Source organism: Triturus cristatus, chromosome 3_2 (assembly GCF_964204655.1).
Source record: "Triturus cristatus chromosome 3_2, aTriCri1.1, whole genome shotgun sequence".
Taxonomy (NCBI): Eukaryota; Metazoa; Chordata; class Amphibia; order Caudata; family Salamandridae; genus Triturus; species Triturus cristatus.
The window spans coordinates 1,183,848,976-1,183,876,970 of NC_140584.1; the positions used below are offsets into that span (position 1 = coordinate 1,183,848,976).

Below are 27,995 nucleotides of genomic sequence, written 5' to 3' on the forward strand. Positions count from 1 at the left end.
GGTGACGGCCCAGTTATTACAATTTAATTTACCGTCGGGTACTGGGACCACCACCAAGCCGTTTTAAATCACAACTCACCCAACCTCACTGCACTCTCAGCAATATACCAGCTCCGCAGTAATCAGGCGTCGTAGCACACCCGGGACATACTAGGTGTCACTGGGTGGGCCCGATGATGAAGCATGCCACACACTAGGTTGGTGGGTGAGGGCTTCATGAATACACCAACAAGGTGCCCGTGACAGAACTAATTTGAGTACTGTAACACTTTGGTCAACTTAAGCTAGTCCTCTTTGTTTAATCACATATAAACCCTCGGGGACTCGGACTAGCTAACTAGTCCTCTCTCTCCCTCTTGTTACACGCACAGTTTAGGGTAGACTGCATGAGGCAGTATGTAACAAGCATGTGATGGGCACGGTTTAGGGTAGAACGCATGATGCAGTAAGTAACAAGCATGTGATGGGCACGGTTTAGGGTAGAACGCAAGATGCAGTAGGTAACAAGCATGTAATGGGCACAGTTTAGGGTAGAACGCATGATGCAGTAAGTAACAAGCATGTAATGGGCACGGTTTAATGTAGAACGCATGATGCAGTATGTAACAAGCATGTAATAGGCATGGTTAAGGTATGAACGCATGAGGCAGGATGCAACAAGCATGTGATGAGCACAGTTTAGGGTAGAACACAGGATGCAGTTTATAACAAGCATATGATGGGCACGATGTAGGGTAGAACGCATGATGCAGTATGTAACAAGCATGTGATGGGCACGGTTTAGGGTAGCCTACAGGACGCAGTATGTAACAAGCATATGATGGGCACGGTTTAGGGTAGAACTCATGATACAGTATGTAACAAGCATGTGATGGGCACGGTTTAGGGTAGCCTACAGGACGCAGTATGTAACAAGCATATGATGGGCACGGTTTAGGGTAGAAAGCATGATGAAGTATGTAACATGCATATGATGGGCACAGTGTAGGGTAGAACGCATGATGCAGTATGTAACAAGCATGTGAAGGCCACGGTTTAGAGTAGACTGCATGATGCAGTATGCAACAAGCATGTGATGGGCACGGTTTAGGGTAGAAAGCATGATGCAGTATGTAGCAAGCATGTAATGGGCACAGTTTAATGTAGAACGCATGATGCAGTATGTAACAATCATGTGATGGGCACGGTTTAGGGCAGAACACATGACGGGCACAGTTTAGGGCAGAAAACAAGATGCAGTATGTAACAAGCACATGATTGACACAGTTTAGTGTAGGCTGCATGATGCAGTATGTAACAAACATATGATGGGCACGGTTTAGGGTAGAACACATGATGCAGTATGTAACAAGCATGTGATGGGCGCGGTTTAGGGTAGACTGCATGATGCAGTATGAATCAAGCATGTGATGGGCACCGTTAGGGCAGAACACATGATGCAGTATGTAACTAGCACGTGATTGACACGGTTTAGGGTAGACCCCATGATGCAGTATGAATCAAGCATGTGATGGGCACCGTTAGGGCAGAACACATGATGCAGTATGTAACAAGCATGGGATGGGCGCGGTTTAGGGTAGACCGCAGGATGCAGTATTAACAAGCATGTTATTGGCACCATTCATTTACAGCAGTGGTTCCCAACCTTTTGACTCCTGTGGACCCCCACTGAGTAATTACTGGAAGCCGAGGAACCCCAAGCAATTTGTAAGATTTAAATTTCAAAAACTAAAATAGTAATTTGCAAAACATACACAAACAAGTGCACACCAAACAAATACCCAAATAACTAATGATTTTATTATTTTATATTGAAAATCTTTGCAAGAATCAAAAAAATTGAATGGAAAGATTGGTTCTGCTTCTCCGTGACTTTTCAATGTGTGGTTTTATTTCGTCCTGGCAAATGTTGTCTAACCGGCTCCGTATGGTGCATACCAAATTCAGCGAGTGAGCCTGACCACTACAAAGGGAGCTTTGGGCTCTTCCCGAAAGAAAAGTTTGGGGAAAAATGGTGCGTTCTACAACACATTTGTCATTATATATTGAACTGTATTAGCTTTTAAAACATAACAAATGTTGACCTTACTGTGCACCAGGATACGACAATCTTTGTTGGGGCTCTTCAATGATTCCCTCACTGTCACCCTCCAACTGTGCCCCTCATCTCTACATAGCCCCCCTCTCTCACATGTATTTAATTTGTTTGATGGCACCTCTCATACCAGTGTGGGGTGTCAGAGCACTTTACCACACACACAAATATGGATTATATTTTATTATTACACACACAACACACACAAAAAAGAATCATACATCTGTAAATCACTGTGTAGAAAACGTTACATAAAGGAAAGGAGACTACAAAGTGTAGGATTCACAGGTCATCCATACTGGTAGGCATTTTTTAGGAGTGTTTGGTGTAGAGAAGCACAAACTCAGGATCCAGAACATAACACAGTGGTCAGTGTTGAGTTCAATAATAAGAATGCATTTCTACACAAACAAACCTTTTTAGCAGCATCAGGATAACGAAAGACTGAGAAAATAACATAACTTACCAACCTGTACCAAGCAGTTTGCATGGAGCTTTTCAATGGCAGTTCACAGCTCCCTGTGCTAGATTACGATTGTAACTTATTAACTGCACAGTAAAAAAAGAATCTCTGTGACAAAAGCAGTAACCCAATGAGCTATGCACATAAAATACAGTTTTTTTACATGCATGGTACACGTTCTTTGCAGCAGGCATATTAACCATCTGCGCTACATTGGATGAGTCAAGCTGCCACTAGACAAAGCTCCCATCTCTCTCCAGCAGGTACATTAATCACCGGAATTATCTTGACACTTTTATTGTTGCCTGAAAACTGCTGATTATACAAGGAACTTTTCAGTGCTTTTAAAACTGCTGCCTGCGGACTCCTCGGAATGTGTCATGGCCCCCTGGGGGTCCGCGGACAACAGTTTGGGAACCACTAACTTTAAGTGAATGATGCCATATCACATGCTTGTTACATACTGCTACACTTTAAGAGCCACAGAACCTTCCCTGGTGTGCAAGGGCCGATGAGATAAGTGGCTGGAGTTATACCTCGGACCTACTGTGTTTAAGAGTTATTTCAGTTTTGTACTTGTACATACAGTGCTGGTGATGGGCTCCCATTTAAATTCCAATTAAAGAGTCCCGCAGCCCTATTGCCCAGATTGGCCAATCGCACGGTTTGACTGCGTCTATGACACAGTTCTTTAACTTCTAGAGGCGACCAGTCAGAGGGATCAGCAGGGTTGGAGTAGAGCTCTGGGTGGCCTAATTTATTTAAACCTTGCGTTACATAATAGAGCCATGGGATGCCAAGTGTGTTGTCTAAAGAAAGACAATCAGCCAAAATGGCTCTACTGAAATGCGCCTCTGGTTTCCTCCAGATTCCAAGCCATAGCAGAAGGGGCTGGAGTTTGACATGGTCTATGAAGACAAACCCTACTTCTGCATGGCAAAAATTAGTAGGTGCTGATTCAGGGATGGCCAAAAGCCTTCTTGTAAAAAAAATTCTATTTTCTGTAAGCATCTGCTTTTGGTGTAGCCCCACACACCCTCACCAAAAGTGCTGATAGGCAGACACTTACTCTGACAAATGTGTACTAATTCACCCACAGGTTTTTTTGGTAAATTGAAGGACGGTCTCAATAGACTTCTGGAACTGTGATGCTCTAATATTGAATAAAAACTTCCAATTAAATAAAGATGAAATCTGAGGCCCAAATAGGTAAAATGTGGGACTTTGACAATTCCTGTACCACCAAGCAATCAATCAATCAATCAGGGTGCTGTAGAGCGCAGTACTCACCCGTGAGGGTTTCAAGGCGCGGATGGGGGAGGAGGGGGGCTGAGCAGCTCCATTGGGGTCATTCGAAGAGCCATGACAAAGCATAAATGTCCTCGTTTTCGATAACCTGGGTCCACATTTCATTATAAAAGACTTAGTTAAATTTGTCCTTAGCCCCAAGTCGGCCATAAACATATTAAATGCATCTATAAGTGTCCTGTTACATTGCCTGATATATTACTACTTCTTTCCCTTTTAATTATCCCTTTCCTCCCCTTTAATTACTCTGTATACTTTTGATCTCAGCACATGCCATGCAGTTGGTTATGACTTCACTTAGAACTGTGTCTCTGATCTTTCTGCCTTGGACTCCTGCTGATGCAGTGCTGTGCCCTGTCCATTAAACTGGATTTATTTGCTTTATTCTTTGGCATTCTACATGTCCGTAAGCCATTGGCAGTTCCAGCTATTCGCCCCGCATCATCTGCGTACAATAGTACTGGTACAGAGCGAGAGACGATCTTTGGCTTATCTTTTCCTCTAGTACACAAATAATCTTCAAGAGCGTTGATGTACAGTAAAACAAAGGAGCGGGGCCAGTACACAGCCTCGTCTGATGCCCACAACAGAACTCATTTAATTCGAGAGATCTCCTACCCCACTATATTGAATTTTAGCTGCAGTATGCGCGTGGAGCCAGCAGAATAAGTTCATGATGGTATTGTCTAGTCCCTTTCTTTCCTTAATCAACCAAGATTTAGGTTGTTGGACAGTATCAAATGCACACGTTAAATCCATAAAGGCCAGATGTACACTGCCTTTTTTGGCCTTAATGTTCTTATGTGCTATAACATACAAATTTAGACTCTGCTCCGCAGTTCCTAACCGAAGGAACCCTAACGGTGCATCAGAAAGTGCCTTGTTCTAAGTGGCCCATGTTCCCAGCTTAGCCAGAATAACCCTACCCAAAACTTTAACTGTGTTCGTCTAAGAGCGAACTTGGGTGATAGCAGTGGGGCCGATTCTCCTTTCAAATATTGGCACAAGGATTGCTTTCTGCCAGGTTTGACCCAGTGGGCCTATAATTGCGGATCTTATCACACTGGTGATTAATGGTCCCCAGAATTGAGGAAGTACTTTAAAGGGGTTATATCTGGGCTTGGAGCTTTATCTGTGGGGCAGCTTTCAATAGCTAATATAACATCCGAAACCTTAACTGAGTTGGTCACGGCAATACCTGCCTATGGGTCGCTATGAGCTTCTTCCCCAACACCATAAGCTGGGTTGGGGCACCAGGCTCAAATATTTTAGAAACATGCTCTACCCATGCTTCCACAGAGATGACTACATCAACCTTCCAACTGTCACAGCCTGAAAGAAGGGGGCCATTCACATCCTTCCAGAAGGCTTGAGAATCCTTCATCCTACGGCGGCCTTGAGGTCTCCTCACGCGGTCCCATATTTCAACCGTATTTTTAAATGATATATGATCGATTATAGAGCACAAGCCTGACCCAACAAACGTTGGTGCTTAGCGGGAGTTAAGACACGTAAAGTCTTCAGCGAATATCGAGTTTCTCGATACGACTCCTCTATTCAACAGGTCTCCATAGGGGGTAGGACTGAAGAACAAGTTACTTACCTTCGGTAATGCTTTTTCTGGTGGATACAATATCTGCCTGTGGATTCCTCACCTTGTGAATATCCCTTGCGCCAGCAACATTCGGAAACTTATGTAGCAGTCCACGCCGATGAGGTCGAAGACGACGTCACCGAGACATGGCTCCGTTCGCGACTCCGCTGACGTCACCGGCTCCATAAGAAGACCTCGTCGGCGTGATGACGTAAGATCCGCCCTTTTTTCTGTGCCTTCAAGGCACACTGATGGACTGACAGCAATATATACACCATATACACAGTACATGATATGCAAAGCAACACACACAGTGTGGAGAATAAATAGAAAGGCAAAAGAAATAACACAATGCCTTAGACAGTAACAAATACATTTTGAAACACCATCATCAGAATTGTAGGTATGCAAGGGTGGACAACGGGGAGGCGGGTGGGTCCGTGGGGAATCCACAGGCAGATACTGTATCCACCAGAAAAAGGTTACCGAAGGTAAGTAACTTGTTCTTCTGATGGATACATCTGCCAGTGGATTCCTCACCTTGTGAAAAGATTCCCACAGCAGTCCCACTCCCGGAGGAGGGTGTCCACCCTTCTATACCAGAAAGTCCTGAAGGACGGAACGAGCAAAGTGTCCGTCCCTCCTCACCTCGGAATCCAAGCAGTAATGCTTTGCGAAAGTGTGGAGGGAGGCCCAAGTTGCAGCCCTACAAATGTCCTCCACAGGAACACCTCTAGACAAAGCAGAAGTGGAAGACTTAGCTCTAGTAGAATGAGCCCTTAAACCCTCTGGAGGTTCCTTACCAGCCAAAGAGTAGCATATCTTGATGCACAAGACAATCCATCTGGAAAGGGTGTGCTTGTGCACCGCTCTGCCTTTCCTGCAGCCAACAAAGCCCACGAAGAGCTGGTCATCAACTCGAAAGTCTTTTGTCCTGTCAAGGTAGAAGCTCACCGCCCTCTTAGGGTCCAAGTGGTGAAGTCCCTCCTCCTCCTTGGAAGGGTGAGGGGGAGGATAGAAGGTAGGGAGGGTAATGGACTGCCCCAGATGGAAGGGAGTTACCACTTTAGGCAGAAAAGCAGCCCTGGTCCTGAGTATCATCCTTTCAGCATGAATGGTCAAGAACGGGGGGTTTGAACTCAGAGCTTGAAGCTCACTTACCCTCCTTACCGAGGTGATCGCAATGAGAAAAACCGCCTTGAAAGACAACAGTCTCAAGGGCCACTTGTGTAAGGGCTCGAAGGGAGAACCCATCAGATAAGTTAAGACAAGATTTAAGTCCCATTGAGGCACAATAAAAGGAGTAGGAGGAAACTTGTTTGTAAGGCCTTTCAGAAATCGTAAAACAATAGGGGATTTGAACAAGGACGGCTGATCCGGCAAGCAAACTAATGCCGACAAAGCCGATAAGTATCCCTTTACAGTGGCTACAGCAAAGCCTTGCTGAGCAAAAGAAAGGGCAAACTGCAGAATGTCAGATAAACAAGCCCTCAAAGGATCAATTGACTTCACCCCACACCAGAGCACAAATTTAGACCACCTATAGGAATAGATAGATTTGGTGGAATGACGTCTGGCAGACAAAATTACATATACCACATCTGGCGGGAGAGAAAAATAATTCAGGTTGCCCCGTTCAATCTCCAGGCATGAAGGTGTAAGTTCTGGAGGTTGGGGTGTAGAACCTGCCCCCCCGACTGCGAGAGGAGGTCTGCCCTCCGAGGGAGACGGCGTGGGGGGCACGAGGAGAGGTGGAGAAGATCTGTGTACCACACCCTTCTTGGCCAATCCGGGGCGATCAATATGACTTAGGCCCGGTCTTGGCGAATCTTCCTCAGAACCTGAGGAATCAAGGGTATGGGAGGAAATGCGTAAAGGAGATGCGAGTCCCATCTCAACTGAAACGCGTCCCCCAACGCTCCCTGCATCGGATACTGGAGACTGCAGAATGACGGGCAGTGAGTGTTCTCGTGAGTTGCAAACAGGTCCACCCGAGGGGTTCCCCACATCCGGAAAACGTGACGAACCACCTCTGGATGAAGCCTCCACTCGTGATCGGCGGAGAACTGCCTACTGAGACTGTCTGCACGTACGTTCAGAACCCTGGCCAGATGATTTGCCATCAGACAAATCTGATGATCCTGAGCCCAGGACCAGAGACGCAGAGCCTCTCTGCAGAGACAAAGAGACCCCACTCCTCCCTGCTTGTTGACATACCACATTGCGGCAGTGTTGTCCATCAGGACTTGAACCGACTGACCACGAAGGGAAGGGAGAAAGGCCTTGAGCGCCAAACGTATCGCCCGCAATTCCAGAAGGTTGATGTGAAGCAACCTTTCCTCTGGAGACCAAAGACCCTTGATCTCCAGATCCCCCAAATGAGCACCCCAGCCTAAAGTGGATGCATCTGTTATTACTGTGGCCACCGATGGAGGTAGATGAAAGGGCTTTCCTTGAGACAGATTGCCCTCCACGCTCCACCAAGACAGATCCTATGCAGCTTCTCCGGAGATCCTCAAAGACTCCCTGAGATCTCCTTTGTGCTGATACCACTGCCTGCGGAGGCACCACTGTAGGGCCCTCATGTGCCAGCGTGCATGGTTGACCAACAGAATGCAGGAAGCAAACAGACCGAGCAGGCGAAGGACCTTCAGGACTGGTACGACCGCTCCATTGTAAAACAAGGGAATCATTTCCTGTATGTCGAGAATCCTTTATGGAGGAGGGAATGCCCGGCACACAGTAGTGTCCAGTACCACCCCTATGAACAGGTTGCGCTGAGAGGGCACCAGGTGAGATTTGGGTAAGTTTATCGAAAAACCCAATTTGTACAACAGCTGAGTTGTATCCTGCAGATGACATAGCACCTTCTCTGGCGACTCCGCCTTGATCAGCCAGTCGTCCAGATAGGGGAAAACCGAGATCCCCGACCGTCTGAGATGGGCTGCCACCACTGCCATCACCTTCGTGAAGACTCGAGGTGCAGTAGTAAGACCAAACAGAAGGACCGCAAACTGATAATGCTGCGACCCTACCGTAAACCCGAGATACTTCCTGTGTGACTTCAGGATGGGGATGTGGAAATACGCATCCTGCAAGTCAATCGACACCATCCAGTCCTCCTGTTGCAGTGCTTGAAGAACCTGCGCAAGGGTGAGCATCTTGAACTTCTCTTGCTTCAGAAAAAGATTCAAGATCCTGAGGTCCAATATTGGACGCAATCTGCCGTCCTTTTTCGGAATCAAGAAATACCGGGAGTAGCATCCCTGACCCCTCTCCTGCTCTGGAACCACCTATCGCACCTTTTTTTAGTAATGTCAGGACTTCCTCCTGCAGGAGGAGACGTTGATCCTCTCAGCAAGCCCCTTGACAAGGAGGGTAATTTGGAGGAAATGCCCGAAAGGGAAGGGCGTACCCATTTTCTACAAGATCTAGAACCCAAAGGTCTGTAGAAACCGATTCTCAATCTTGTAGAAAATGGGTAAGCCGGCCCCCCACAGGACCAGCATGATCCAGAATGGTGGATCTAGGGCAGCTTTGCAGTGGTGGGAGGGGCTGAGGAGGAAGAGGAGGAGGAGGAGAGCGGTCTACCTCAAGTGCGACCCTGATTCTGCCTCTGTAGCACTTATACAGAGTGCTTTGCTGCTGGGACTGTCTGTAAGAATGAAAGGTCAACCTTCCAAAGCCCCTGTACCTCTTAAACAAACCTCTCGGCTGAGATTGAAGGCCCAAAGATATAGCCGTGGCCTTACTCTCTTTAGATCTGTCAAGCGCAGCATCCGCTTTCTTGCCAAAGAGACCGGAGCCATCAAAAGGCAAGTCCAATAGCGTTGACTGGACATCAGGGGAGAATTCTGAAGATTTAAGCCACGCACTCCTCCTGGTGGCAACAGAAGATCCCATGACTCTTGCAACCGAGTCAGCTGTATCCAAGCCACTTTGGATTACCTGACGTGCCGCCGCTTGAGTATCCGAAAGGACCTCATTGAAACTTAACCTATCCTCTTCCGAGAGCTTCGGGGCTAGCTGCTTTGCTGAGTCCATAAGTGCATGGATATACCGGCCCAAAAGACAGTTGGCATTCGTCGACTTAAGGGCCATGCTGGCAGAAGAGAAGACCTTCTTGCCGACTGATCCAATTTCTTCGTCTCCCTGTCACTCGGGACTTAGGGAAAAGAACCTGATGATTTTTTGGAACAGGCAGCCTGAACCACCAGACTCTCCGGAGATGGGCGAGATGTCAAAAAGTCTGGGTCCCCCGGAGCTGCCCTATACCTCCTGGCAATAACTTTAGAGACTGCCAGAGCAGAAAAGGGCTTAAGCCACACCTCCATTACTGGCTCTATAATGGCGTCATTAAAAGGGAGTAAAGGCTCCGAAACAGCAGAAGGAGAGTGCAGAACTTCTGTAAGGATGTTAGGTTTGAACTCTGCAGAAGGCAATTGTAGATCTAAAAGTTCAGCTGCCTTCTTTATAACAGCATGGTATGGTGCCACATCCTTTGAAGGAACATCAGAAGGCGGAGTAATCTCCCATTCAGGTGATAAATCCAGGCCACCAGCCTCCTTCAACTCATCAAGCACATCGTCCAATTCCATGAGCTCCCCTTCCTCTACTTCCTCCATCAGGTACCTTTGTTCATCCAGCACCCTTTGGGCCTCCTTCCTAGACCTGATCCTCACAACCGGAGTCGCCGGCGCCGTGACCGAATCCGCCGGCCGCCGGAGCCGAGTGTGGATCCGATGGACCAGCCGGCGTCGAACGAGGTTGAGTCGGCGCCGGTGGAGAAGGGAGCGGCGTCGATGTCCTCGGCGCCGGTAGATGCCAAGACGGCGTCGCCGGAAAAAATGGCATGAAGGGAGCCTGAGGATAGGCTTGGGGAACTCCCAAACTGAAGGCCATAGGACCCATAGGACCCGAAGGTGCACCAGAGGGGTACATGGCCCTGGAGAAGACTCCGTACATAGCATTAAGATAATCCGTAGTGTCCTGACCTGGTCCTGGAAACGCAGGATATTGTTCAGGCATAACCGGACTCGGGCCGACCGGCGCCGACAGTGGAATCAATGGAGCCGAAGGCTCAGCCGGAGCAGGAGGCTCCTCACACGGAACTAGAGACGAAGCCGGAGCCGGGGATGGAGCCGGCGTCGGAAATGGAGCCGGGGCCGGAGCCGGAGAATGCTCCGGTGAAGCCACAGGTGACGATAGGCCAATAGGAGAATCTGGAAGAGGCGAAGGAGATACAAAGTCCTTACGGCATCGGGAGGGCGATGTCGATCTCAGAGCCGCGTCCCTATCAGAGTGACGTCGAGAAGAATGCCTCCTCTTTTTCTTGTGCTTCCTGGATTTAGAAGCATGCCCCAAAGTCGACTTTGACGCTGACTTCGATCTCGATCTCGATTTTCTCCGGCCTCTTTTTTCTTTCTTCATCTTGGCAATGAAGAGCTATGCTTCCCTCTCCTTAAGAGCCTTAGAGCTCATCTTGCGGCAACAAGAACATCCTTCCACATCATGGTCCGATGACAGGCACCACACGCAGTCGTCATGCAGATCCGTAATCGACATGTGTTTCCCACATTCGACAAGGTTTAAATCCAGACTTCTTCGTCGACATTTCAGCTGAAGAAGACCAAGAGAAACCAGCAGAAAACAAAGTAACAAGTATAGCTACAGAGAGAGATTCCCGAAATCCGTTGGCGTCGACGGCGCGGAAAAAAGGGAACTGACGTCATCACGCCGACGAGGTCTTCTTATGGAGCCGGTGACGTCAGCGGAGTCACGAGTGGAGCCGTGTCTCTGTGACGTCGTCTTCGACCTCATCGGCGTGGACTGCTACAAAAGTTTCCGAAAGTTGCTGGCGCAGGGGATATTCACAAGGTGAGGAATCCATTGGCAGATGTATCCATCAGAAACGTGTCACAGGTAAGCCTGCTTCATCCCCGAGGCCACAGGGCAATACAGTTATAGGATCACATGTATAAATATTAAAATCCCCTGCCCAAGTTATTACAAATTCATAGTCATGGTCATTTTCCGCCTACCACAAATGGGCTTCCAGGCCATCTACGACCCTCATTATAGTTGTGTCAAAAACATTGTGATAAAAGTTAATCAACAACAAATTAAATGATTCCAGCATTGGTAATAGGGTGTACTATACACTCCACAGGCAGTGATGCCAGCACGCGTGACAGGCATAAAAGTGAAGCCGCCCTTTGCCCTTCCTGGGTTTGATGGAAAGGCTGGGACCCATGACGTTAAATAGCCGTTGAAATAAAGGGGATCTTGTTCCCAGGTCTCTTGGCGGCAGAGGACTTCATACTGCTCCACTAGGTGCCCACGTCGGACTTCATGCTGCTCCACTAGGTGCCAACGTCTGACTACACGCTGCTCCACTAGGTGCCCACGTCGGACTTCATGCTGCTCCACTAGGTGCCCACGTCGGACTTCATGCTGCTCCACTAGGTGCCCACGTCAGACTTCATGCTGCTCCACTAGGTGCCCACGTCAGACTTCATGCTGCTCCACTAGGTGCCCACATCTGACTTCACGATGCTCCACTAGGTGCCCACATCTGACTACACGCTGCTCCACTAGGTGCCCACATCTGACTACACGCTGCTCCACTAGGTGCCCACATCTGACTACACGCTGCTCCACTAGGTGCCCACGTCTGACTTCACGCTGCTCCACTAGGTGCCCACATCTGACTACACGCTGCTCCACTAGGTGCCCACGTCTGACTTCATGCTGCTCCACTAGGTGCCCACATCTGACTACACGCTGCTCCACTAGGTGCCCACGTCTGACTTCACGCTGCTCCACTAGGTGCCCACGTCTGACTTCACGCTGCTCCACTAGGTGCCCACGTCTGACTTCACGCTGCTCCACTAGGTGCCCACGTCGGACTTCACGCTGCTCCACTAGGTGCCCACGTCGGACTTCATGCTGCTCCACTAGGTGCCCACGTCGGACTTCACGCTGCTCCACTAGGTGCCCACGTCAGACTTCACGCTGCTCCAATAGGTGCCCACGTCTGACTTCACGCTGCTACACTAGGTGCCCACGTCTGACTTCACGCTGCTACACTAGGTGCCCACGTCTGACTTCATGCTGCTCCACTAGGTGCCAACATCTGACTACACGCTGCTCCACTAGGTGCCCACGTCTCTTGGCAGCAGAGGACTTCATGCTGCTCCACTAGCTGTAACCAACCAGGATTAATCAATTTGGCCGGTAGGCCTGCCACATTCCAAGAAATTAAGTCCAAAGTTTTTCCCAACTCTGTATTATTGTTATTCATTGATAGGTCAGTCATAGGAGGAAGATTAAATTTATGACCATCGCCGGGGCACCCAGAGAGGTGTGATGCTCAATCCAGCTGCTCTAAAGATGATAGGGCCTCGAATATGTCGGAAACTGGCACATTACCTCGATGGCATCAGCTTGCAGCACTGTCTCTTATAGGGCCAGTGTGTTGTACTGTGCTGATAGTCGATTTTAAATGGTTTGAGCTTGTGTCATTGAAGAAGCCGTAGGTGCTTAAATGCCTCCTGCTGAGATATTGATGGGTACAAGAAGTGTAACATGGCTCGTACTAAACGGGGTCTTCTGAAGTAAATTGTAATACAGTCCCCGGGCGAGGTTTTATTCGTGACCCAAGCCAGGATACTCTCCTTGCAGCGATGATCTCTTTTGACAGATCACAGGTCCAACCTGAATGTTTCCTCAGCCAGAGAGGCACTTTGTTCAACAGGGAAATGTGTGTTTCTATACACGAAGAGTCTATTTTTGGCATGTTCTCTAAGACAATAATATAAGGGGTACATTCTCGAGAAATGTGGGGGCAAACATCAACTCCCTCACTTGTGCTTTTGTAGTGCTTCTTTAGGGCGTTCCGGTTGCTATAGACATCCCCTTTCCGCCCCCCCCTTATCTTCTCAGAGTCCATGGGTTTCCTCGGGGAGGGTCATCTCTGTGCCACCAGACTGTCGCATAGTGACTCAAGGTACCTCTCGGCTTCCAACTCTATGCTTCCAAGATTGACTTCAGGGATTGCACATTTTGCCCAAGGGCACTTGGCTCATCAATGCCTCTCAGATTCTCTTCATGTCCAATACCTTTGACCGCTCTTCCTTGAGTGGAGTGGAGGGAAGCCTGCGTTCCATCCAAATCATTCAATTTTGGCAATATCAAGAAGAAAAAGATGCTCATCTCTCTTGTTTGGCTATCCAGCCGGTCTAGTCTCTCTAGACATGTGCCACTAAAATCTTTAAGATCAGTTTCCCCAACAGTGAGGTCCCTGGTCAGCCTCCTGCCCACTTTGCTGTCAGGCGTCTTTGCTCGGGCACTTTGCTTGGGGGGTACAGTAGGACTAATCAGTGAGGGCTTATTGCTCGCCCTGTCCACATTGGCCGACCCTTTCCTGATTTTCTTGGTTGAAGGAGTCTTGGATAACTCCATAGACTCTAGCGCTGTCAACATTGGTGAATCATGGATGACACATGGATTTGACTGTAGACTCTCAGAAGAAACCACTGTGCGGGAAAGGTTAAGTTCCATCACTGTAAGGCCTAATGGCACATCAGAGGGAGGAGAGCCGTCAGGGTTTGACAAAGTGGTTGTCACAGCATCTAGGGGGCTAGCCAATGATGCTCCAGAGTTCCTTAAAGTAGCATTCAGACTGGCCTCAACCCGACCAATTTCAGTTTGAATGGCACCCAAAACAGGCGAAGGATAATTGGTGATAAATGTGGAGACCACCTTTCCTCTCTGGACACACACAGTGAGTAGCCTGCCCTTCCGTTTGCCCATTTTATGTCATTTGGTCAGATATAAAATGGGAGGGGGGGGGGGGGGGGAGAAAAACACTTCGTACCTTTAACTCCCTCAATGGTCCAGGCTTCTTATTGTCGCATCTGTACTCAGGGATTGGAGCCAAGACACATGGCTCAGGCCAGTCTCTTCTGGGCTCTGATGGGCGAAGACAGGCCTGTTTTGGGTCTGGTCTTCCGGGAGGGACGCACCCCACACTGCGAGAAATGTCCCGCGCTTAAGAGCACGATGCGATGAACTGCGACCCCCTCCTTGACCATGGGTGAGCCATGAGATCTTGTCCAACCACAGTCATGGGCCTCAAGCAGAATGTGAAAAATGCGTGCAGGGAAACCATAAACAAACGTATCCTGCGCTGCAGAAAATGTCCTGCGCTTAAGAGCAGGAAACGATGAACTATTTGCCCCTAGGAGAGCTGTGGGACATAATCCCACCCAAGCCACGGGCCTCAGGCAAAATGCGGTCACGGAAACCGCCAACAAGCGTGTCACATAAATCCTCTCACTTTGAAGTCAGAAAAATAAAAACAAACACCAAGCTACCTGGAAGGCACAGCCTGATATTTGACCTCTGTCTTTCAATGCACAGCAAATGTGAGAAGTTAAGAACAAGATTTAAAGGACTCTTTACAGGTGCAAGTTTGAGGAAGAATACAGTATACAAAGAGGGACAAACGCGAGCCGGACAGCCAAAAGCAAATAAAGCCAGCAAATAGGATGCCAGAACATGTGAGTTATAAACCACAAAGCCAATGATAATCAACGGGTGGACTGCATTCCTAGGTCAACTTTCTGAATGTCCCCAATATGTCTTTAGCAGACAGCTGTGCTGTCTGGTAGACTTCGACCTAAAACCAGGATGTAGGCAACTAGGAAAAGACAGAACCAAAAAACCTGCAGGAGAGTGTAGAAAAGAAGCCCGCAAAGATAAGAACTCTTGACAGGAGAGTCAGGAGAGAGAGGACATACACACTGGTGTGACACAGGAGGGACTGAGAGAGTAGATGGATTGGAGAATTAAATTGATGAGGCAAAGGACACTGACAGACTGACTATCGAACAAGGATAGGACCTATAAGAAGACAAGAGAGGCACATGTAATGGATCCCACAGGGCACTGGAGCCAGAGGAAGACAGAGTGGAGATGACCCAGAAGTCAGGCAGAAGACCCAGAACAGTGAACCAGATAACAGTATCATCTGAAGGTCACAAACCGTGAACTTTCCCTCGGTCACAAAGTAAGCGCATAGAAGCGAGCCGGCTAGCAGTCCCAGGCCGATGATGAGGTTCTGCGTTTGGTTCAACAGGGCCAGGCTGGCGTTCACCTTGAACTCCGCTGTCTGGTGAGAAAAGGAGGTAACAATCAGGGCAAACAACGAGGAGGTGGAAACAAAAGAACATCCTCACTCGACAGCTTCTGGGGTGAAAAGACAACAGTTAAGGGAAAGCAGTGCGTATTGGGAAAGAAAACATAAATAATAAAGATGGCAAAACCACCACCGATCCAGTCATATCTAAAACACAACCAACCGACTCATACCAAAAATACAACCTCCCAACTCGCGCCAATAACACCAACGAACCACTTTGCTCTGTTTGCGGAGATGGGACAAAGCCCACAGGGGGACTAAAGAACCCATGGAGGGGAGCATGTGGATACAGCGGAGAAAAAAAGGCACAGAGTGAGGTAGATAGGGCGTGATAAATGTGACACTAGTTCAGGACGTGTGGACACAGAGGAGAAAGAGGGTACGTGGGTGAGGTGAGGTAGATAGGATATGATAAATGTGACACGTGTACAAGACATCTGGACACAGAGGAGAAAGAGGGCACAGGTGAGGTAGATAGGGTGTGATATATGTGACACTAGTACAGGACATGTGGACACAGAGGAGAAGGAGGGTACATGAGGGTGAGGTGAGGTAGATAGGATATGATAAATTTGACACTGGTACAGGAGTATGTGGACACAGAGGAGAAAGAAGGCATGGGTGGGGTGAGATAGGGCGTGATATATGTGACACCGATACAGAAGCATAGAGACACGGGACTAGGGACGATTGGTCACAGAGATGGGCACTAAGGGTGCATAAAATTACAAGTGAGGGGAGCACAGGAGAAGAAGCAATAACTAAACAGTGTGGCAGAAAATATGCGTTTCTCACTTGATAGCGGACTATCGCCTCGTCGAATCGGTTAACTTCGTAACTCTCTGCGTTGTAATATTTCACCTGAGAGACGAGAAAAAACAAGTTTGAGTGAAGGCAATTCTAGACAGCGCTGGTTGGGTTTAGAGAGCTGTTAAGGGAAAGGGATTGCACATGCGTGTTGTGGGGTCAAGTGTTGAGTCCAGTTTCTACCTTGAGATATTGACAGACTTGAGTGATCTTCCTGCACTTCAGAGGTCTCGTTGGCTTTAAATGACACGTGGACAACCATGTACGGATTTTCTTCGGGTACTGGGTGTGGATTTCAGACACACCTATACACTGTTCCTCTTTTAAACCCCGGATAGAACTATCGTTTTGATGTATTTTTTTCAGTGAGGGATGCAACTCATAACTATCGAGTTTCAATCCTGTCTGATGGACCTGGGACAGCCGCCTGCTCAATCCCAGCATGTTCTTGTGCAGAGTGACTTCCCAGAGTCGGACACTATGGTATGTATCATGTTACAGAATGGAGAACAATGTCTCTAGGCTGATCTGTATTTTTATTTATTAAGGATAGCTGGAATAATATTCTTGCCACGGAAGCATCTCTACTTATGATTCACAAGATAACACTTGGAAATTAAACAGTGATGTTGATTCAGTCGTACAGACTCCAGCCTGGCTGGAGAAAAAGACTAAAGTGAGGAGATATGGGTCGTCGTGTGTAGGAAAGTAGGATCTGCTTTTATAGTTACCCCCACTTTCTGCCTGGTGTTATGCTGTTTCTGACTAGTCTGACTGGGTTCCTGCTATCCAGGACCCCAGTCTCTGTGCTTTCTCCCCTAAATTGGTTTGGTAAGCACTTAGGTACATCCCAGATTGGACACTGGTGTACCCTTATCAGTCGCTAGTATATGGTGCTGAGGTACCCATGGCATAGGTACACCAGACGTCTCCCATGGGCTGCAGCATGTATTATGCCACCCTTGGGGGACCACTCAAACTGCACCTACAGGCCTGTAATTGCAGCCTGTGTATGCTGGTGCTAGCACCACTTATGACAGATATAGATTCCTCTAAATCTAAGGTCACTGCACTTAAAACCTTTAATTCACCCCTAAAGCAGGCCCGTAAATCCTGAAGGCAGGGTGCTTGGTTCTAAGTGTGAGGGTGCCCCTGCATGAGCAGGAAACCCTTACAACCTTCAGAGTCCATTCTCATGGGTTGTAAGTACATCAGCCATTATGATACATTGAGTAGTCGTGCGTCATTACGCAATGACCTTCTCTAAACTCGCTGTAACGAACCCTGTCATGTTTGGTATCAAACACGTTAGAACCCCCCCGACACCGTAAACGGTGTGGTAGGTATTATTCCATGCACTGTAAAGCTCCTCCGTGAGGCCCTCAGTGCTCCTGGTACCGGTATTCTAGATCCGGACATCACAACATGGCTGCTGCCGACCAGAGACACGATTCTGCCCTTCTGCTGCTGAGCCACGCTCGAACAGGGGAAGGCAACACAATAGGTATCATGTCACAGGGAGGTGTGACCACCTCCCAGACAGGGTTTAGTGTATTGGGGCCAAGTGGGAGCGCTTGCCAGCACCACTCAGTATGTTTGAAGGGCACACTTGGTGTCCTCCTTACATAGTCCAGTTCAAACAGCCGTTGGCTCCCACTCTGGCACTAAACAGGACAAAAGACATGGGAGTATCCTCCCCACTGTCCGACCCCTCCCCTGGGAGGGAACCCTGAATCATCCCAACCATTACCTTAGGGTACTTAAGGGCTTACCTGAGGATGGGTCCCTAGATTCGTTGTGGGAGAAGATTCATTTCAAGACACCACTTCTTCTTCAACTGTCTGGGCACTCTGTACTTCGCTCTGGGCATCAGGACTGCAACTGGGAAGACTCCTGCTGCTCCTGATCTCATCACCCTGCTCGTCTGCTGCAACGTCCGTACCTGTGCACCATACAGGAACCTTCCAAGGCCTGTGGGCATCCAAGACACCTGGAGGAATCTCCCTTGAAGTGAAGGAGTCACTTCCCTGCATCGGCAGGCACAGCAACTAAGCTGACCGGTCTGCTAATCCTGGGCTCCCATGGACTCAGAAAGGCTTAGCAACACAGGTAGTAGTTCTTCACATCCCTAGAGGCCTGCCACGTCCTCTCACCAAGTTTGAGGCCAGTATCCCTCGTCGGAGCCGCAGGAACTGAACCCCTGTGCACCGAGCTGACTTGCAGTTCAAAGGCCTGTTGGCTTCCTTCCACGAAGATCTTCAGGCTCCCAGTAGCCCCACCCTCAAGCATCTCTTGTGACTAAGATCTTCATCCTCACTGTAGCACTTGTACTGTGGGTCTGCATCTTTAATGAGCTGCTCGAGGTCCTCTCGCGACTCCAGTGCCTCTGGTCTGTGGGTTCTCTTGAGCGTCTTCTTTAATTTCAGCAAGTTCCCCTGATTGCTCGCAGCCTGCCCGGACTCCCCTGCTTGTGGTGAGTCAACTGGATTTTGCTGCACCTTCTTCGCTTTCCACGTTGTTTGCAGTTGCCCAAGCTTGTTGGTGCTCCCAACAGACACCGACCCCTCAGTTCTCGATATCTGACTTGGGACAGCTCGTGAATGATCCTGGTCCTCCACAGCGTCGCCTGGTCCACACAGCTGCTGCTCCAAGGTCATGGCCACCTTTCCTGCAACACCTGACATCGGTGGGCATTTGTCTTCCGTGCCTCCTGGTCACTCCAGAGTGGCATAGACTCTGTCCCCTCTGCTTGCAAGTACTTAACTTGAATCCACCTTTGGGTTCCCCCGCACACTTTCACCTTCTCCAGCAGCGGCATCTTCCTGAAGTTCTCCATTGAGTTCGACTGCAGTCTCCAACGCCACTTCACACCTATGCACCCGGCTTCCCTGGTGTAGGTATCCTGGTTCCTGGGGTATCCACAGGTGGGGTGGTTCTCCAACCTTCTGTCTTCCACGGGGTTACTTCAGGGTCCGCTGGGAAGGGTCCTTCTTTAAATTTGCAACCGCGACTTACTTAAGAGCAGGGTGCAGGAGTCCTGCACTGGAAGACCAGGGTGCAGGTGTCCTGCACTGGAAGACCAGGGTGCAGGTGTCCTGCACTGGAAGACCAGGGTGCAGGTTTCCTGCACTGGAAGACTAGGATGCAGGTGACCTGCACTGGAAGACTAGGATGCAGGTGTCCTGTACTGAAAGACCAGGGTGCAGGTGTCCTGCACTGGAAGACCAGGGTGCAGGTGTCCTGCACTGGAAGACCAGGATGAAGGTGTCCTGCACTGGAAGACCAGGATGCAGGTGTCCTGTACTGGAAGACCAGGGTGCAGGTGTCCTGCACTGGAAGAGCAGGGTGCAGGTGTCCTGCACTAGAAGAGCAGGGTGCAGGAGTTTGCACTGGAAGAGCAGGAGCACAGGTGTCTGTGCTGTGAGAGCAGGAGCACAGGCATCCAGCACTGGAAGACCAGGGTGCGGGTGTCTGCGCTGGAATAGCAAGGAGGTTCAGGTGTCTTTGCACTGGAAGAGCAGGAGCACAGGGGTCTCTGCACTGGAAGAGCAGGAGCACAGGGGTCTCTGCACTGGAAGAGCAGGAGCACAGGGGTCTCTGCACTGGAAGAGCAGGAGCACAGGGGTCTCTGCACTGGAAGAGCAGGAGCACAGGGGTCTCTGCACTGGAAGAGCAGGAGCACAGGGGTCTCTGCACTGGAAGAGCAGGAGCACAGGGGTCTCTGCACTGGAAGAGCAGGAGCACAGGGGTCTCTGCGCTGGAAGAGCAGGAGCACAGGGGTCTCTGCACTGGAAGAGCAGGAGCACAGGGGTCTCTGCACTGGAAGAGCAGGAGCACAGGGGTCTCTGCGCTGGAAGAGCAGGAGCACAGGGGTCTCTGCACTGGAAGAGGAGGCACAGGTGTCTCTGCACTGGAAGAGCAGGAGCACAGCAGTCTCTGCACAGGAAGAGCAGGGTGCAGGCGTCCTGCACTGGAACAGCAGGAGCACAGGTGTCTCTGCACTGGAATAGCAGGAGCACAGGTGTCTCTGCACTGGAAGAGCAGGGTGCAGATGTCCTGCACTGGAAGAGCAGGAGCACAGGTATCCAGCTCTGGAACAGCAGGTTGCAGGTGTCTGCATTGGAAGTGCAGGAGAACATGTGTCTCTGCACTGGAAGAGCAGGGTTCAGGTGTCTGCACTGGAAGCGCAGGAGCACAGGTGTCTCTGCACTGGAATAGCAGGAGCACAGGTGTCTCTGCACTGGAAGAGCAGGGTTCAGGTGTCTGCACTGGAAGCGTAGGAGCACAGGTGTCTCTGCACTGGAAGCGTAGGAGCACAGGTGTCTCTGCACTGGAAGAGCAGGATTCAGGTGTTTGCACTGGAAGCGCAGGAGCATAGGTGTCTCTGCACTGGAAGAGCAGGGTTCAGTGTCTGCACTGGAAGAGCAGGAGCACAGGTGTCTCAGCACTGGAAGAGCAGGTGCACAGGTGTCTCAGCACTGGAAGAGCAGGTGCACAGGTGCCTCAGCACTGGAAGAGCAGGTGCACAGGTGTTCTGCACTGGAAAAACAGGGTTCATGTGTTTGAACTGGAAGAGCAGGGGCACAGGTTCTTGTGCACTGTGAGAGTAGGGGCACAGGTTCCTGTGCACTGTGAGAGTAGGGGCACAGGTTCCTGTGCACTGGGACAGCAGGGGCACAGGTTCCTGTGCAATGAGAGAGCAGGGGCACAGGTTCCTGTGCACTGGGGGATAAGGGGGAACAGGTTCCTGTGCACTGGGAGAGCAGGTGCAAAAAGAACAATTCATGGACAGAATGCATAACAATGTCATACATTCCCCCCAGTACTGAGATCTGGGCCTAAATCCATTGTTTTTTCGCTCACCATTCCATTCCAGTTTTGAACCCAGCCATGTGCAAATCAGTCTTGATGCTGTGCCTGGCTGATGAAGGGTGATGTTCTGAAACCGGTCCCAGGATGCTTGTTTCCGGTCCAGGGAGGATCTGGCTTGGCAGTTTGAGCTGGACTGTTCCCATGGGGCAGAGGGTCAAGACTGATTTGCATATGGCGGGGTTTAAACTGGAATAGCATGGTGAGCAAAAAAACGATGGATTTAGGCCCAGATCTCAGTACTGGGGTGAATGTATGACATTGTTCTACATTCTGTCCATCAATTGTTCTTTTTGCATTTGTCACCCCGAGTGGGACGGGTATGCTCAGACGTGGGTCCAGTGCTTTCCATGCCACTGGAGTTTGGCTGGGTCCAAACTAGGGTGGTGTGGTGGGCAACAGAATGATGGATTTAACCCAGATCCTTGTGACTGGGGGGTTGATGTTTGCATTGTCCATTATTCTGTCCATCAATTGTTTCTTTTGCATACTGGGAGAGCAGGCGCACAGGTTCCAGTGTATTGGGGGAGCAGGGTCATAGGTTCCTGTGCACTAGAAGAACAGGGACACAGGTTCCTGTGCACTGGGGGAGCAGGGTCATAGGTTCCTGTGCACTAGAAGAACAGGGACACAGGTTCCTGTGCACTGGGGAGCAGGGGCACAGGTTCCTGTGCACTGGGAGGGCAGGGGGCACAGGTACCTGTGCACTGGGAGAGCAGGGGCAGAGGTACATGTGCACTGGGAGAGTGGGTGGGGGAGAGTCACAGCTGACTCTGCACAGGGAGCAAGTAATGCACATTTCTCAGTAGCCACAAAGCTTGTTACCGTTTCGAAGTTGAGCAGCGAGTCCACAGCCCTGGATTTCGCCTGGTTGTCAAGAGTGTTCATGTCCCGGCGATATTTGGTTCTCCATTCAGTGATTACGATAGTGAGACCTGGGGCGAGAAGGAAAGAAGGGAGACAATGGAGCAGCAAACAGAGAAGTGTCTAGGCGCTATAGGGTAGAGAGGGGTGCACTAGTGCAGCACAAGTGACACACTTAGATCCACAGGGGAGGCACAGAGACACACATACTGTCAGAGAGGTGTTTACACAGAATATTGAAACCAAAAAGATTATGGGACAAAATATTGTGTCAAGAATGTGGAGTACAAAATATTGTGAAATTAAGTTTCTATTAGACCTGGGTGGAGTTCACAGAGTTTCGCTACGCAACTACGGAACTCTGCTAAGTGATAAAAAACTCTGCCGCGCTACGTGGAGCTCTGCAAGTGGTGGAGCATGTTACGTTGTGCGGCTCGTGCTAATTTTCAGTGCCAGGTGCTTGTCCCGTGCTGTAAAACCAGCACAAACTGCACCACGCGCAGCACAAGAGGGCGCTGCTTCTTTCTGCCGCTTGAGTAGATGTTCATCGAGGAACAGAAGGTTTCTCAACACGAGCGGTGTAGACCATCTGTGACCGCCTGCGTTGAGAAATCTCGCCCGGGGGTGGTCTGGAGTAAGAATTTCCCTCCGACCCACTGAGTTTTTTGAAACTCCACATTCTACGTGGAGTGGGAAAAGTTCTGCGAACAGAGCAGAATTTCACACCCAGTCCTAGTTTCTATAGATAAGCAACATTTTACTATGTATAACTCCTCATATATGTTCCTTGATGATATAGATCGCCAAGGTTCGTAGATGTGAGTTAAGAATGGTAAATCCATACTTCGCTATTTGCACTTAGCTTCTCGATATTTTTGACACAGTATTCTGTCCATTTGATATTTCTGGTTCTCATATTAGGACAATGATCCCTCAGAGACACATCACCAGGGTACATGCCTGGGGAGCAGCAATGCAGGCAGCAGCCTACATACTAGGGGAGGCACATACACAGGGCACAGCAGAGACAACACATGTTGAAGAGGCACGTATGATGTGCGAGAGAGGGAAGGTGCAAATCTGAGAACATGCGCATCACAGGAAGGAACAAAACACAGAGGAGAAACACATACCACGAAGGAGAACAAACAACACACAATTGAGGGAGAACCCGACAGCCGTTGTAAGGGAGATTTTGTAATGTTTATCCATTTTGTATGTGAAGTGTGTGAATTCCATGTGTCGCAGGGACCATGTCTTCTTTGTACACGGAGTATATGATGGAGTTTCTGTACATGTGTGCAAAGGTCCGCCATTTTCCCTGGTCTGGAATGATGCCTGTCTGGTATGGCTATGGAATCAATCACAAAAAAGGTATCCCCTGACTAATCTACACAGTCACTCCTCAAAAGAAGCCTCACTAGTAAAAGGAAAATGTCCTTATTTCTTAGGTAGACCCTCACCCGCCCTAGTAGCGGCATCCTTCATCATCGGGTTTCATTCTGGTACCTAAAAACCAGGATGGGCTTGACCGTATCTCAGGGAGCACTTTGAATATCTGTGATAAATTATGGTTTTTGCCCACCACACAAATGCGTTTTCTCACAATAACGCCTAAAGAAACTCGGCACGATTTGCTTAAAAATACCAAAAGCGTATTCTTGCTTCTATTTGTCGGGAAAGAACAATGGGAGAGTTGAAACTTCCGGATGGGGTTTTCTCCGCTCTCTATTAGTGTTAATACCGAGACTTTTAAACATTTCTTATTTCCTTACAGAGAGTGCTAATAGGGAGCTGTTCTCACTCCCCCGCCAGTTCGAGTTTAAAAATGTAATAAACTCGGTAAGTTTCATGATCAACAGGCGAAGGTTGAATGTGGTGTCCTCTGAGTATTTTTTCGATTCCCAAGTGCATTTTTATCTAATCCTTTACTTCAGAAAATCTGAGAGTAAGCACTGCTATAATCATGCGACAGAGTGCTTGGGTATTTGTCAAAGGCGCGACTGAGCGAGTCAAATTTAAATGTTACAAAAATGAAAAATAACCACCCCCACCCAGAATGTTTTTTGGGGAGGGGTTGTGCTCATATAATTCAGCTGAAGATTAGGAGTGAGTGGGGTTTATGCACCTTTTCATTTTCATTATTATTAAACATTGTATGTAGGGCACTACACTCTACACATCACTCGTTCTATGTTTTTTAATCACTTTACAGGTTCCTTTCCAAGAGCGAGGGGCTCTACTGAAGGTGAGATGCCCTTTACTTCTAGTTTAAAGAAGGGAGGGCGAGCACCCAGGGATCACAGTGGTGCGAGTCCTGAGGAAAGCCGGGGGATTCGTTTTAGCCGGCTGAAACAGGTTGACACTTCTGCAGAGTGGAGGGGTTGGTGTCTCATCATAAGCTCCCCAACCTAGCATCCACTTTTTGTTTTAAATCTGGACAGGGTACCTAGCATTAAAAACTTTGATAAGGACTCCCTGTTACCAGTTTTATATCACTATTTCTGCACCATTCCTCATCTGTGATCCTACACTGTATGTTGTATTGTTCTCCCCTCCCTATTGCTCCACCTCCAGCGTTGGGTTAGCGCGGAGGTTTGTTAGCAGCCCTATGATGAAGCACGACACAGCTTGCTGTGTGTGAGGGCAGTTTTAATCAATTTGGTGCATTCCCACACACTCATTCACCTTCACATGTTGTCATTATCCCTCTTCTATCTGTGAGATTAAAGAAATCCACCTCTCAGCAGGCCTTCTCAGCAGCCACTGCACCCTAAGCCACAACAAAAACCACTTGTGTTGTGACCGCCTCTCGTGAAAAAAGGGGATTTTGGTTGTTTTCCTAGGAAGGTGCTTGCAAAAATGCCCCATTCCTTCTTTTATTGAGGAGTTTAAATCTAAAGGAGCTACAGCTTACAGATTAGGCTCTGGCCCCCCACAAGTGTCCCCAAGTTCGGATGAGTACTGACCCTCGGGTACCAGTACTTGGTACTCGTCTTACAGTCATGGAGAAGTCCTGTGACATCAGCAGAGAGACGACACTCTGACAGGACTCTGCCGATGTCCCTCCCCACAATCTGAAAAGACACTTCTGGAAAGATGGGGGCTGCAGGATGGGAGCTGCCCTGACCTGGAGGTGAAGAGCCGAGGTCCAGGTTTCGATTTTGGTGGGAAGCTGAATGTGGGTTTGGGGTGGGCAGCAAACAATAACCCCCCTCGACCCCTCCTAAGCCTCTTCCCCCACCCCCACTCAGGTGCTCCGGGCAGGTCGTCGAGTCAAAGGGGACAGGTGGTCAACCGGCTAGTGGCCAGGGGTGGCTTGGTGGGTTTTTCTGGACTTCAAAGGAAGAGCAGCCATTATTGACCGCTCCTTTTCCTTTAGACGGGGGTGCACACCGGTCTGAGGTCAGAGAGTTTTACCACCCTCCCCCTTTCAATTCTAGATAGCGACTGTGGGGTGCTCTTTCTTCGGTTATTTGGTCTTTGGGCATCCTTGGTAAGAGAGAGATGCTCAGGATATTGTTTACATTGGTCTGTCGCTGATGGGCAGGTGCAGCAGGTTATAGGTAGGCAGTTGTTTCAGAAAGGAATTTGCAGGAAGTGAATGGAGTTTGGGGTATGCTGGTCAGCACAATGAACTGAGAGGGGGTGGTGGGGGTAGGAGGGTGAGGGAACCCGAAATACAAGAGTGAGATCGCAATGTCGGACTATGTTGGGATGCTCCTGCAGCATGCATTTCAGGCGAGGAGAGTTAGGTTATGTTAATGTTAATTTCTTAAGTGCACGTCTACCAGGAAGGTCTCTTAGCGATGTGTTGTTCTACAGGGGGATGGTTAGGGGAGGGAAATGGGCAGCTTATGAAATCTTTATTGAGGCCTGGATTTGCAGTATGTATGGCAGGTGCCAAGAGAAGTTTACCTGAATTATGCCTCTGTCTTATTAAAGCTGCCTTTTTCACATAACTAGACTTGTGTTTTCTGGAAGGGCCATCCTGCCCGAGGAAGTAATAGCATGCCTTGGAGCCATGTGAACACAGAGTCTGCTGTCCAGGGCCGAAGGAGCACAAGATGTGGATTTCATCCAGCAGATCCCCCACCCCACTGGAGGACGGCAGAGCGCACAGGACCTATGGTTCCTCCACACCCCTGTCCCACTCCTGTGTCATTCATAGATACCCCTGGGCCTTCTTGACCCATTTCAAAGTCCAAAAGTAATGCTCGTTTTTCACCCTTGCCGAGAGACTCAACACTTGCTCTTTGACATGCGGCTTCAGCACTACTGTGACTACAGGTGTCTGGTGTCCTAGACTTCAAAGTGCTATGTCCTCGTTCCCGCTGGGTGCCAACTGACAGTGTGGGTGCCTTTGGATCCCTGCGTGCCAGATGACAGCAAGCAATGTAGATATTGACCACCCAGCTAAAAAGAAAGGACCCTGTCATTGGTAATCTTACTTTGGGGCCAACCTTTGGTATTGCTCCATTTCCCACAGCTCAACCCCAGTACCCTTGGGGAGGCAAGTTTGAAAAAGGGAATCTAACAGTACAATAGTACAGAGAACATAGTGGACACATTCACTATAAGGGACATTCAAGCACACACACCATAGGAGACACACATCTTAGGGAAAGTCAAATGCCATGGAGTGACACAGACAGAGCATGGGGGACGCCGTAACAGGAGAGACAGGCAGGAGGATGAACATGTACCAGACAACAAAGGGATGGAGAGACACGCCATACACAGAATGCATGGACCAGAAGATGCACACAGGGAGTCACTCCGATGGACAGAAGATGTGTAAGATTATTAGTGAGCCGTGGCAATATACCAACAAGTGACAGGACATGTACAAAAGAAATAGAGACACACAAACCTCACATAAGCTTTTGCAGTTTATCTCCCTGGTGCTAAACCATGCTTGTCTACATCCAACATCAATTCCCAACCTTTATCTGACAAACACCCTCCTTCCTTATCAACAATAATAACACACAATAACCTGAGGTCCCAATCACTACAGTATCAAAGTACAAGGCAGACAAACCCAGAAAATAATCCCAGCGGAAACAAACCAGCAGAGGCTCATGAAGGGCACACATCGCTACCAGTGAGTTACCCGTCTGGAACCCAGGGTCTTCTCCTAGAAACTCATCGACTTTATGCTCGTCTTCGACCATTAAAAGTGCTCTGCTGCCTTTTGGCTAAGTTAGCGTTATAGAATCACCACCATAAATTCATACACAATACCTACATATCATCGGATGAGTTCAGTTAAGAGCCCCATCACTGCATCCACTGGACCAAAAGCTTCCTCTTTGCGACCAAGAGTTACCTCCATCGACATTATGATCTGGAGAATGTAAATTGGACGGGAGACGAAGGATCCGAGAAACAGACTAGCTGTTCATGACCCAAGAAGCTTCGGGTGAGGAAGAACATGACGTAAGCTCCTCGGGAGGTAGCATCTTAGAAACGAGGAGCTTATGAAGATCCCGCTGTTCTACTTAGTAGCAGATAACGTGAGGGCATCAGAGCCTGGATGGGACTGGCGGTAAGGAGTCTGAGCAATGATAGTCTCCAAGGGTGCTTCCTTGTCCAGTCTGTGCCCAGTGTGCCAGGGCTGCTGCCTGTGGTGCCAGGACTGGGGCAGACTATTGACTATCTCAGGTTATTGATCTCATAGGCCCAGATCTCAGACAGCAGATCTGTTCATCCGATACATAGGGCTATGATGTAAGTTTTGGCACTGTGGTCGTTCGCAAAGCATACACTGCCACGGTGTATTGCCATA

At 49.0% G+C, this 27,995-nt stretch overlaps 1 protein-coding gene across 1 annotated transcript in view; it reads right to left on the bottom strand.

The window, feature by feature from the left end:
* The window catches only part of ABCB6 (ATP binding cassette subfamily B member 6 (LAN blood group)), a 227,452-nt gene that overhangs the window by 80,505 nt on the left and 118,952 nt on the right, over positions 1-27,995 (bottom strand). The window contains exons 8-10 of the mRNA XM_085650098.1: positions 22,166-22,275; positions 16,460-16,525; positions 15,509-15,634 (exon numbers count right to left, since the gene is read on the bottom strand). Coding sequence (XP_085506224.1) covers positions 15,509-15,634; positions 16,460-16,525; positions 22,166-22,275 — 302 coding nt within the window. The remainder of the gene's footprint in view (positions 1-15,508; positions 15,635-16,459; positions 16,526-22,165; positions 22,276-27,995) is intronic.